The 12717-nt window shown below is 41.8% G+C and overlaps 1 protein-coding gene and 1 non-coding gene across 2 annotated transcripts in view; both read right to left on the reverse strand.

Moving 5' to 3' along the window:
• The window catches only part of AHCTF1 (AT-hook containing transcription factor 1), an 80640-nt gene that overhangs the window by 37852 nt on the left and 30071 nt on the right, over positions 1–12717 (reverse strand). The window contains exons 9-16 of the mRNA XM_045010556.1: positions 9793–9925; positions 9519–9700; positions 8945–9006; positions 4297–4425; positions 3210–3300; positions 3040–3129; positions 2719–2859; positions 1096–1200 (exon numbers count right to left, since the gene is read on the reverse strand). Of these exons, the coding sequence (XP_044866491.1) occupies positions 1096–1200; positions 2719–2859; positions 3040–3129; positions 3210–3300; positions 4297–4425; positions 8945–9006; positions 9519–9700; positions 9793–9925 (933 nt within the window). The remainder of the gene's footprint in view (positions 1–1095; positions 1201–2718; positions 2860–3039; positions 3130–3209; positions 3301–4296; positions 4426–8944; positions 9007–9518; positions 9701–9792; positions 9926–12717) is intronic.
• On the reverse strand, positions 846–928 carry TRNAL-UAG. The gene has a single exon. It is a non-coding gene; the product is annotated as a tRNA-Leu (tRNA).

The following is a 12717-nucleotide window of genomic DNA, read 5'->3' on the forward strand; positions in this document are numbered from 1 at the left end:
TACATAGTTCAAGAAACCTAATAAAATCAGAAGTAATTTTAAAAGACTTGAAACAGAAAACTGCTGAGTTTTATTTTTAATATTAAGAACAAGCAATCTGACAACTTTGGAAGAAAGTGGTTCTAATTCTGCTCTTTTAATTTTTTTTTTTTAAATAAGACAGCAGTAAGCCACAAGGCTCTCACTTCATTCCTTATTTTAGTAAGTGACCCATATTTGAAAATTATCCCATGAATAAAGATTACTGGGTAATTCAGACCACATGAAGTAAAAGCTTCTGTGTTATCTTCCCCAACAGAATAAAATATATTTTTAGGTGATCTCAGACAGGGACTGCTTTTTTAAATTTGTAAAGGGAGCATTTATAGGCAGATTTTCTTCTACATCTATGTAAGCCAATACATGTGTTTTTACTGATAAAAAAACGCCATCAAAATACTAGCTATATAAGGACAGTTAGCTAGGCAACTGAATACACCAAGTTCTAAACCTAGTAAGAGACTTCTTATGGAAGGAGGAGTTAACCATCATAAGTGAATATTTACCTAAATATGTGGAATACTTAAAAGTAAAGCCAGCATTGGAACTGGATTAAAACAACAATTACATAAAAGGTTAGTCTATGTTGTTAGGTAATAGGTAATAATTGGAGATATACCAATCTCCTAGAGCTGGAAGGGACCTTGAAAGGTCATTGAGTCCAGCCCCTTGCCTTCACTAGCAGGACCAATTTTTGCCCCAGATCCCTAAGTGGCCCCCTCAAGGATTGAACTCACAACCCTGGGTTTAGCAGGCCAATACTCAAACCACTGAGCTATCCCTTCCCCAAAAGCCCAGCAAGCGGCTGTCAGGAGTGGGATTCGAACCCACGCCTCCGGAGGAGACTGCGGCCTAAACGCAGCGCCTTGGACCGCTCGGCCACCCTGACCAAGCTAAGTTGTTGAAACTTAAGTATACATTACAGTTGTACCAACGCAATTTGTTGGTAAGTCGTTTACTAAATTATGGTTTTAAGAATTTTTCTTTTGGAAGCAAATATTGCAGAAAGTGGTAAGCGCTTGTCACATCTGAAGTGTGTTATTGTTCAAAACTTACCTAAACCCTCTGGAAGGAGACTGGACCGGCAGAACCAAATGACCACATGTGCATATTGAGAAATGAGGCTGGTTACAACCTGCTTATTTGTCAAATCTGTAAAACCTAGAAAGAGTTTATAAAATTACATTGCCATTCAGTTACCAAAAATATTAACTACAATGACACTGATAAAGTGGTTCTTTTTTTGTATTGAAAGCATTCAAGAAATTTTTACATTTCTTATTTCTAATCAACCTTTGGAAACAACGGTTACTTTACAGTTTTTCCTCTGCATTTCTTATGGAGACACCTGGGTTTGCTATTCTAGAGCTCCTTAAGCACTGGATTTCCCCCAGCTTTATTTCTGAGAGACAGCTCTCACCCTGTTCAAGACTTCAGACTTCATGAAGTGGCAAGAAAATTCTTGGGTATTACTAACACACATCTCACCCTAGGGGCTGCTGCATCTAACCCAGGGATGGGGAACCTATGGCCTGCAGACCAGATCCAGCCTGCTGCTTCATTATTTCCAGCCCGCAGCAAGTTTCCGTGCAGGCTCACCCCGCTGTGGAGGGAAGCGAGGGTTGCCAGGCTGTTAAAAGTCCAGTTGGCTCTGTGTAGCTTCCAGAAGCGGCCGTCATGTCCTAGGAACAGGGGCGATCAGGTAAGCTCCACACACTGCTGCCCCTCCCCAGCACCAGCTACGCAGCTCCCATTGGCCGGAAACCGCCGCCAATGGGAGCTGCGGAAGACAGTGTGCACCGCACAGAGCCCCCTGGCCCCTCCGCCTAGGGGCCAGACATGGTGGCCACTTTTGGGAGCAGCACAGAGCCCTGGCAGGCAGGGAGCCTGCCTTAGCCCCGCTGTGCTGCCGACCAGGAGCTGTCTGAGGTAAGTGCTGCCCAGACGGAGCCGGCACCCCAAACCCTCTGGCCCAGGTCGGAACCCCCTCCTGTACCCTAACTCCCTCCCAGGCCCCGTGCCCTCACCCACACCCCAACCCTCTGCCCCAGCCCTGAGCCCGCTCCTGCACTCCAAACCCCTTGGCCCCAGCCCAGAGCCCCTCCTGCACTGCAAACCCCTCATCCCCTGCCCACCCCAGAGCCCATACCTCCGTCCGGAGCCTTCATCCCCTCTCCTGCACCCTGCACCTCTTATTTCTGGCCCCACCGCAGAACCAAGGGGAAGCCCTGAGCCTCCAAGTTCCCCTGCAGGGCTGCATATAGCCCACAACTGATTTTTTTCTGTGGGTCAGTAGCCCCAATAGAAAAAAGATTCCCCACCCCTGTTCTAGCCAGTGGCCTCTTACACAACTTCTTGAGCTGACTACCCTATTCCACCCACATGCACACTCACTCAGTAAGCAACCTCCCATAACCCCCAGGGAGGAGGCTAATTGACAACTACAATGTTCCCCACTCATAGACTCAATCCTTCTCCCAGCTGCTGAACCTGATTGCAAAATTCCAAACAAGCAGCTTGATCCTCCCTTTGCAAACTGGAGAAAATTAAGAAAAAAAGTAAAACTGAAAAAGGGAAAATAGGGAAAGCTCACGCTTTCCATAACTCAGGCCTATTCCTCTACCTTAGAAAACACATTTCATAATAAAACGTACTCAAGTTGATAATACGGTTACAAACCTCTCTCAGTGAGCTCTTGTGCTTCTGTTAGAAAGCAGTTCAAGACTGTGCTAAGGTTGCTAAGAAGCAACTGGCAGTGCTGAAGAGACTGTATAGTCTGTGGATCAATGAAGTTACATGAGCCATCAAACAGTGGGACACCTTATAAAGGACAAACATGACATGGTTAGTCTGTACACAACTTCAAGAGAAGAGTTAAAAGCATTTCTGTGGACATACAAACTATCATGTGAAGTACTAATACACCCACATTACTGCATGTATTCAAATTAGGAAAGATAACGCTTATTTCCTGCAAAATGACCATACTCTAATACTTACACATCCGGTCAAACTCATCTTTTGTGTAAATCACTTTATTCCATGTCCACTCGAGAACAAAGCGCAGGTTAGCAGCTGAGTTTGGTTGTTCTATTAAAAAAAATTAAAAAACATAAGAACAAATTCTCTTCTAGGTCAAAAAATAAAGTTAATAAAAAGCAGAGCATTACCTTCAGCTGTCCACTGTTTGATGCAGCCAGTAAGAAGTCCTAAAGAACTTGTTTGGACAGCAGCAGATAATATAGCTTCTAACTGCTCCTCCTAAAAATGTAACAGAGATAAAATAGATAGTAAAAAAGATTCAAATGCTTTCAAGCCAGCAATGGTAAATAAGATTTATTTCCAATTATATGTAATGTATCTGGATGCCAAAAACAATCAGTTATTACGTTTGAACAAAATCAGTACAAAATTAGTGAAGTATGATTAGAAACTTTTTACCCCCAGACGATTCTTTCCAGACCATCTTAGATCTTAGCTATAGATAAAAGGTCCCAAAAGCAGAGTTTCAAAGTTATTATAACATTTGGATTTTTTTTCTTTGTCAATTTAAGAAAGTGTTTAATAGAGTTTGCCTCTGATCCTTTTCATCCCTTCACATACTGAATTCTAAAAAGTTATTTACTCTGTGATTAGGGGCAGGATGCACCAAAGAGTAGGGAGAAATACCTATAAAAGTGTGCTGGGGGAAAGGCATCTGTGCTCTTGCTGTTTGTTGACCTTACTGTCCAGAGATTTGAAAACTAGCAGCAGTTTTATGAAAAGAAAGGAGCAACATAATGAAAACAGTTCTTTAGTGAGGGTTTCTTGCACTTTACTGTTTTCTTACAATATACAGACTTCACTATTCCCACCTTCAAAATACGTATTTTGGCTGGAGAAGAAAGAAGTACAGCTAAATATCACATCTTTCCAATCATTTTGGGAAAGTCTGTTTACAAGGAAGGTAAGTGAAAAATCAGGTATTTCTCATGAGAACAAGAACATGGCTTCTTTCTGCTGGAAGTCCATCAGGTAGTTTTTAATACAACATAAAAGAGCAGAAGAAGGTAAAACCAATTTTGTTTTGTTTGTTTCACAGTTGAGGCCCCGCCCCCTGCTCAGGACTCCAGCATACCGCTAAGTCCTTTAAGTTACTTTCACCCCTGTATATATTTGTGGTTTTTATGCCACAGGCAAATCGTATGAAGGTATTTATCACATTTTCTTGTAGTTTTACAATAATTTCATTTAAACAAAATGATAATATATAGTCACCTGACTCAAACTAGAAGGTTGTACATCAATAAGTCTCGGAGACAGCAAGCCAGCGATAAGACATCTATTGAAGTTATCAGGAATGGCTTCATTTAAAAAAGAACCAGATTTCTTTAAAAAATGTAAGGTCTGAAACATTAATGACAAAATTACAAATTAAGACAGCTATAATTATTCAACTCTGATGTTTATTCAGTTGACAAATATGAGTAGTTATTTACAGCAGAAATGTTATAAACACCCCCAAAATGCTTCTCTTCTCTAAACAGAAGCAGCAAAGAAATCTTACCTCACAAGTATACTTTACCAAGTTGGCATGTAAATTTAACAATTGTATAGTCTTTGAGATGGCATACCAAAGCAACAAAGCACATACTTGAACAATTAAATTTCTCAAAATAAGTCTCAGATTAGTCTAATGGCCACTGTCTTATTTGAGTATCTTGTCTAAATATTTGTCTAGCTTCTCTATTAACACACACACTACGCTGCTTCTTAAATGCTGACTCTAGCATCCCAGCAGAAATGAACGCTAAAATTATACACACATAAACCAAAAACTTAGTGAGACTCTCTCTGTTCTTATCTGTGGGAGAAATAGAGATTTGAAAAAACAGCCAAAAGATGTGCAATCTTAGGGACCTTTTGGTCTCCTTAATTGAGCTGCATGGCTGTAATTTACCAGATTTGTCTTAAGTTACAAGAACAACTTTTGAGAAGTGTAAAGGAATGCCAAAAGGGCCAAGAATGCATACTCTTGTGGCTTTTTTCTACACCAATAGGTGCTTCTCACACAGGGACAGCAACAAAGTCAGAAGTGCATCAGCCGTAGCTCTTTGAGTGGCTGAACCAGCACCCCAGAAATTACAGTAAGTCCTCACTTAAAGTCATCCCAGTTAACATTGTTACGTTGCTGATCTATTAGAGAACACACTCGTTTAAAGTTGCGCAATGCTCCCTTATAACGTTGTTTGGCAGCTGCCTGCTTTGTCCACTGCTTGCAGAAAGAGCAGCCCGTTGGAGCTAGCTGGTGGGGGCTTGGAAATATGGCGGACTGGCAGCCCCCCTATCAGCTCCCCCTTCCCCTAGGTTCCCTGTGCGGCAGCCACCCGGCAGGCTATCAATTGCTGGCATTCAGCTGTCCCTCCCTCCACTGTCCTGTGCTGCTCCTGCCCTCTGCCTTGGAGCTGCTCCTAGAAGCCTCCTGCTAACTGTGCAGAGGTGGGGGGAAGAGGGATGCTAATGTCAGGTCTCCCCTCAACCCCAACCCCGCTCCTGTACCTTATCTCCACAGAGCGGGGGGGGGGGGAGGACACACCACAGGGCTCAGGATGGAGGGAACTTGCTGGTAGCAGCTGCTGTCAACTTGCTAATCTAGTTAAAAAGGCAATGTACAGAGGATACGTCTACACTACGGGATTATTCCGAATTTACATAAACCGGTTTAACAAAACAGACTGTATAAAATCGAGTGTGCGCGGCCACACTAAACACATTAAATCGGTGGTGTGCGTCCACGGTGCGAGGCTAGCGTCGATTTCTGGAGCATTGCACTGTGGGTAGCTATTCCGTAGCTATCCCATAGTTCCCGCAGCCTCCCCCGCCCCTTTGAATTTCCGGGTTGAGATCCCAGTGCCTGATGCGGCAAAAATCATTGTCGCGGGTGGTTCTGGGTAAATGTCGTCAGTCACTCCTTCCGCTGGGAAAGCAACGGCAGACAAGCATTTCATGCCTTTTTTCCCTGGATTGCCCTGGAAGATGCCATAGCATGGCAATCATGGAGCCTGTTTCGCCTTTTGTGACTGTCACCGTATGTGTATTAGATGCCGCTCACAGAGGCGATTCAGCAGCGCTATACAGCAGCATGCTTTTGCTTTTGCATGATAGCAGAGATGGTTATCAGCCATATTGTACCATCTACCATACCATAAATTGGTAATAAGATGATCGTGGCTACCAGTCCTTTTGCACTGTGCCATTTGCTGCTGTCATAAGTGCCCCTGGCTGCTCTTAGCCAGGGGCGCAAAAGCCAAAATTGGGAATGACTCCCTGAGTCAATCCCTCCTTTTTGGTATCTAAAAATAGAATCAGTCCTGCCTAGAATATGGGCAAGTGTACTAGAGAACCACTGTATCAGAGAACCAGAGAGCACAGCTGCTCTGTGTCAGATCCTGCAGAAATTATGAGCTGTATGCTATTCACAGGGGGTGCTCCTGCAACAACCCCACCTGTTGATTCCGTTCTTCCCTCAGCCTTCCTGGGCTACCGTAGCATTGTCCCCCCACTTGTGTGATGAAGTAATAAAGAATGCAGGAATAAGACACAGTGACTTGTTAGTGAGATATGAGTGGAAGGCAGCCTCCAGCTGCTATGATAGTCCAGACAGGACAGTAAGGAGTGTGTAGGAGAGGAGCCCAGCATCCCTCTGCTAGTTCAGGGGCAATTGAATCTTTTCTTTACACATGAAGGGTGGGGGCTGATGGAGCTCAGCCCCCTGTTGCTATGATGACGATGGTTATCAGCCATATTGTACCATCTACCAGGAAAAATTAGGGCCAGGCGCCCTTGATCGACCTAACAGATGCTAGTCAGCATGGTTACCAGTCCTTTTGCACTGCCCCATGTGCCAATAGGCTGATGATGAGGACGGATACCAGTCGTTTTGTACCATCAGCCATCCATAGCGTGGGGGGAGCAAGGATGTTGGTGTTGAGTGCTGCACCATCGCGTCTATCTGCAGCATTCAGTAAAGATAGGGTGACATGTAAAAGAGTCAAGAGAGGATTGTTTTCCCTTTCACTTCTGGGGGTGGGTGGGGGTGTGCGTAAATTGCCTAGCTATGCCCTGACCCACCGCGGACACTGTTTTTGACCCTAGAAGCATTTGGAGCTCAGCCAAGAATGCAAATGCTTTTCAGAGACTGCAGGAACTGTGGGATAGCTTGAGTCCTCCAGTCCATGAGCGTCCATTTGATTCTTTGGCTTTCCGTTACGCTTGTCACGCAGCAGTGCGCTGAGTCCCTGCTATGGCATCTGTCTGGAGATATTTAAAAAATGATTTTGAGCGCTGATAGAACAGATTTGCCTGCCCTTACAGCGATCACGTCCGCATCGTCCATGCGGGAGCTCTTTCTTTACTTTGATTTTTAACTGCATCACCACCCGTGCTGATCGGAGCTCCACGCTGGGCAAACAGGAAATATTCAAAAGTTCGCGGGGCTTTTCCTGTCTACCTGGCCACTGCATCCGAGTTCAGATTGCTGTCCAGAGCGGTCAGTGGTGCACTGTGGGATACCGCCCGGAGGCCAATACCATCGATCTGCGGCCACACTAACCCCAATCCGATATGGTAATACCGATATTAGCGCTACTCCTCTCGTTAGGGAAGAGTACAGAAACCAGTTTAAAGAGCCCTTTATACCGATATAAAGGGCCTCTTAGTGTGGACGGGTGTGGCGTTAAATCGGTTTTACGCTCCTAAAACCGGTTTAAACGCATAGTGTAGACCAGGCTTTAGAGTGCGGTCAGCATACTTAAAGGGGCAATGCTTGTTTCTCTGTCTCTCTCTCTCTGCCGTCTCCCCTCCCTCCATTAGTGCTGCCTTGTAGAGTGTGAGGCTATATTAACAACATGTTAACCCTTGAGGGCTCAGCTGAGTGCTAGTTCATCATTTAGAAGTAATATTCCCTGGGATGCATCCCACCCTCTGAATACGACTATATTAGAGAGTCTTTTGTCTGATGAAAAAAGTTTCCCTGGAATCTAACCCTCCCTATTTACATTAATTCTTTTGGGGAAATTGGATTCGCTTAACATCGTTTCGCTTAAAGTAGCATTTTTCAGGAACATAACTACAATGTTAAGTGAGGAGTTACTGCATTTCTGCTGAAGAAGTGCCAGCTAATGAGGGAGCAAGGACTAGACAGTATCCAGCTCATGAATATTTTGAGGTAATATAAACATGTGTAGAAGAGATAAAGTCTTCAGCACACAAGTGTTGTGCACAAAACTACACTCAATTTCTACTGCACATGGAAACACCCACTATATGTACAATTTCAGTTTATAGCTACTTAAGTACCAAAAATTTAGTTAGGTGAAATGTAACTGGGTCTCCCTTTTCCAATTCAGAAAATAATTTCCCTCCTAAAAATATAAAGGTCCCAGGTCCAGACTCTCTCTCTCAGCAGCTGTAATCCATGAAGTGCTTGAAAGTTGTGCTTGGACATGTATGCATGAAATACACAAACAAAATCCTCTCCATCCTAAATTATCCACCAAATTTTCAAATCTTTTCCCTGTCCTAAATCGTATAATGATGAAAATCCAGGCTTAAAAGAAACAGTTGCAACCTTATGTATGGAGAGACAAGGATGTTACCTCTCCATAATCTAGCATTCAAACCAAGTCACACACGGCTTTATCGTTACCTCCTGAGACATCTACATCAGACTCATCTACACATATTTAGGACCTGTTCCAATTGAAGCCAATAGGAATTTTATCACTGACTTTAATGGGGCAAGATATAGCCCTTTTAGCACAAAATGCCCCCCCCCTGCATAAATATAAGTCAGTTTAATACAAATGACAGAGGATGAACATTTTTAGATATCAGAAAGAAAGCTAGAAAGAAAAAAAAAAAGTACCTCCTTCTGAAACCCAGTGCAAGTCATGTGAACAACTCCAGAGTTCAACAAACAAGTAGCATCTAAGAAAACAAAGAGCACTTGGCTAAAAATCTATATTTTTGAGGATATGGTACAGCAATACAAAGTAAACAGCTTCTATTAAAAATGGGGTTAATATTGGGAGTGGATTAAAAAGCTAAATAAATACTTATTTGGCTCAGTTCACTTACACATTTATTTTGCAGCATTCACACATCTGTGTGGAAATTTTACTTGGGCTGTACACTATATAGAACAGCTCTAGCACAGTACACAAATTAAACCTATTTAATTTCTGTAACAATCATTTCTTCACAGGCTATATTACAAATGCATTAGATTTCAAAATTTGGCAATCTGCATTTAAAATACTTTCCATTATTAAAGAACTATTTTGAAAGTAAAATTTAAGTGTTTCTAATTGTTTAAAGTCACACACAGGAAACAACTATATATATATATATATATAAATAAAAAATAATCAATAAATGACATAACCTCAATTCTCTTATTAAGTTTGCTCTCCTAAATTCAGCTAAGCTGAAATACATACCAAAAGTGTAGGTGCTTGGATTAAAAAACTGCTCAGGGGGCGGATATGAAGGAGGAACTCCACGACTTAAGCTTCGCTCATGTACCAGAATATCCAAGATGTGGTGTGGAGAAGTCATACTCACTACAGCATCCAGCGACCATAATGCAAAATAGGGGCAATTATGAAGAAATTCCCCTGGTCTTAGAGAAAGTAAATACATACAAGTAAGAAGTCGATTAATCATTTATAACCATTTTGAAAGCTACGTAAAATACACACAATAAAGTCTCACCTCAAAGAATCTGGCATTTGAGCATGATACCAGCGATTTATGTCAAATATGCCCAAATAAGTAGATGGTTTGCCCTGGCCGTATGTATTCACTTGCCAGCTGAAGACTGACACACTCGTATCAGGAGATATTACTGTAAGAAAGATGGCATTTCTTTAAAATAAATCAGCAGATACTGCGACACAGTAACATTTAGTTCAAACTTGTCATACTACTTGTTTACCACTATTGTTGAGGTAGAAAAAACAAACTCAATATTTTGGCAGAATGCCTTACTGTCTTAAAGATATGAAATGTTAACTCCTTAAGTGGCTATAACCCAGATTCATTTTGTTCATATATCAGATTTAATAAAATATCTATTGTTGGGACCAGGCTAATCTGAATTTCCCATATTTCCAATTATTTTATCAAAATGTGTAGCTACATGTTAAAAAAATATAAGTTAACACCTTTAAGAAGTACCATCAATATGAAATTAAGAAGAATGTCAGATTAGTGGTTTGCATTATTCATTTATTGATCACTGTGTAATTGCCTCATTTACATGCTTCCAGAATAGCCACTTTTCAGCCAGATAGATTCAAAATACAAAAAAGTGTCACAAGAATATCGTGTAACATAACTGGAATAAATACCTTAATTAAAAAACACAACATATGTGGCCTAATACTATAGTAGCTTCCAATAAGGGTTGGTTGTTTTTTTTTTGAGATGGGGCAGAAAGGGAGTCTCCTCTAAATGTGAGCAAAGGAGAATCTTAATGCCCTGTGGAATATGGGGAACAAAGTAACTATACAAATTTAATATATGAATATTTTTACCCTTATTAGGTTCTTCTAGGTACATCATTTCCAGTCTGGGGTCCCCATCCCATTTCCTACAAGTGTTCTTCTGTGAGCCTCTGTTCTATCTTCTGTTTTGTTAATTGCTCAAATTATCTTTGAAGTCATTGATTCTTTAAGTTCAAAAAACAACTGAATCAGTTTACCACAACAGCTTTTGCTCTTTCAGTGTGTGCTCTCTGATCAGCAGTAGCAGAAAGTCTTCACAGAAAATCTTAAGTGCAAAGAAGCTGTCTTCCTCTTCCCTCACCTCACTATTCATTACTGTTCTATTTTAGATCAATGGCTCAAATAACTACGGGCTTGTCTACACTTAGAACACTGCAGCGCTTCGGTGTAGACACTACTTATGCCAACAGGAGGGATTCTCCAGTCAGCATAGGTAATCCACCTCCCCAAGAGGCAGTAGCTAGGTTAACAGAAGAATTCTTTCATCAACCTAGCACAGTCAATATGGGGACTCAGGCCAGCTAAACTACACCGCTCAGGGGTGTGGATTTTTCACACTCCTGAGTGACTTATGCCAACCTAATTTTCTAGTGTAGATTAAACCTAAAGGCAGGTCTACACTGCAGCCGGGATTGACGCTCTGAGATCGATCCACTGGTGGTCGATTTAGCGGGTCAAGTGAAGACCTGCCAAATAGACAGCAGATTGCTCTCCAGTCGACCCCTGTACCCTACCCCAGACGAGAAGAGTAAGGTAAGTCAATGGGAGAGTTTCTCCGGTCGACCCCTTGCAGTGTAGACCCCACGGTAATGTGACATAAGGTATGTCGACTCCAGTTACATTATTCACGTAGCTGGAGTTGCGTAGAGTAGGTCAACTTACTGTGGTAGTGTAGACACAGCCTAAGTAAAACTATAATAAAGAGTTCACTATCTACCTGAAAGGGAAAAGAGAATTGCAAACTATAACTTGGACCGATATCATGTGAGAACTTTCCAAGAACACAGTTTGTGCCTATCTGTCATGTAAGTGAGCCTCAGACTACTACTTCAAAGTGAAATAAATACAAGGGGGTTGGGAGAGAGGCCGTTTAAAGGAACGCTTAAGATCAAAAGTTTTATAAATAGTTATAGGTGGAGCTGGCAGCGCTTTCATTAGTTAAAATTGCCTAACATTTTCCATTGTAAGACCCTGTTTTCAGCTGCTTATAACTGCCAAAACTTAACCATAAAAGCTGAAGTTTTTTATGCCAAGGGTCTGCCCTGGGCTGATTTTTTGTTTGTTTTAACAACAAAAAGTGGTTCTGCCATTTCTGAAAACAAGGTAAGGGAACAATTATGTTTCACCAATGTTAAATTTGTACAGATATTCCACTGAGAAAGTCTAGAGGCTCCATGCTTTAGAACAGAGAAGCATAGACTAGTCCCAGGTTAACAATGGGGGGGAGAGGGGAGGAGTTGATTTTGTCTTTTACAAATCCTGGACCCCATCTTTCCATAAAGAAAAAAATCATGTTAATTTTTTAAATAAAATTATGTTACATTTATCCCTCAAAAAGTTGTACACACTTAGATTTACCCTGGAGGGGTGGGGGTCAGGAAGCATTCAAAGTCAAATACTTTCCCCCAGGAGTGTGGGTGTTTAAAGTTCATCTTACTTCCTAGAAAAAAAATCACCCAACTATAGTGCTTTTATTTTTAATCCAAAAAGAGCTATTTTCATTGTGTTTGCACAAACTACAGAGCTTAAATAGAAGGGGGAGCGGGGAGAACTCCTTTCTCCTCATACACTGAAGTTCTCCTTCACAGATGCCCTTTCAGCTCATCAACACTGCAAGCAGCTGACCACTTTTGGGGTTCAGTATATAGTTAAACAGATAATCTGGAGTTTAACAGCTCAGTCTAATTTGGATATTTAAATACAAACAAACATGAAAGCAGCTCAGTTGTCTACATACAACGGATATGCACAATGGCCTACAGGAGAAATTGGCGAGCAGTATGAACTCCACGTTTTGGGCAGCCTTTGTAGCTAATGCCTGCTGTATTTACTAATTCTAGAAATAGTTGTATCATCTTTTCCTGCAACTACTGCATGTAAACAAAAATTTCACATTCCTTTTTAAGTCCTC

Source organism: Mauremys mutica, chromosome 3, assembly GCF_020497125.1.
Source record: "Mauremys mutica isolate MM-2020 ecotype Southern chromosome 3, ASM2049712v1, whole genome shotgun sequence".
Classification (NCBI taxonomy): domain Eukaryota; kingdom Metazoa; phylum Chordata; order Testudines; family Geoemydidae; genus Mauremys; species Mauremys mutica.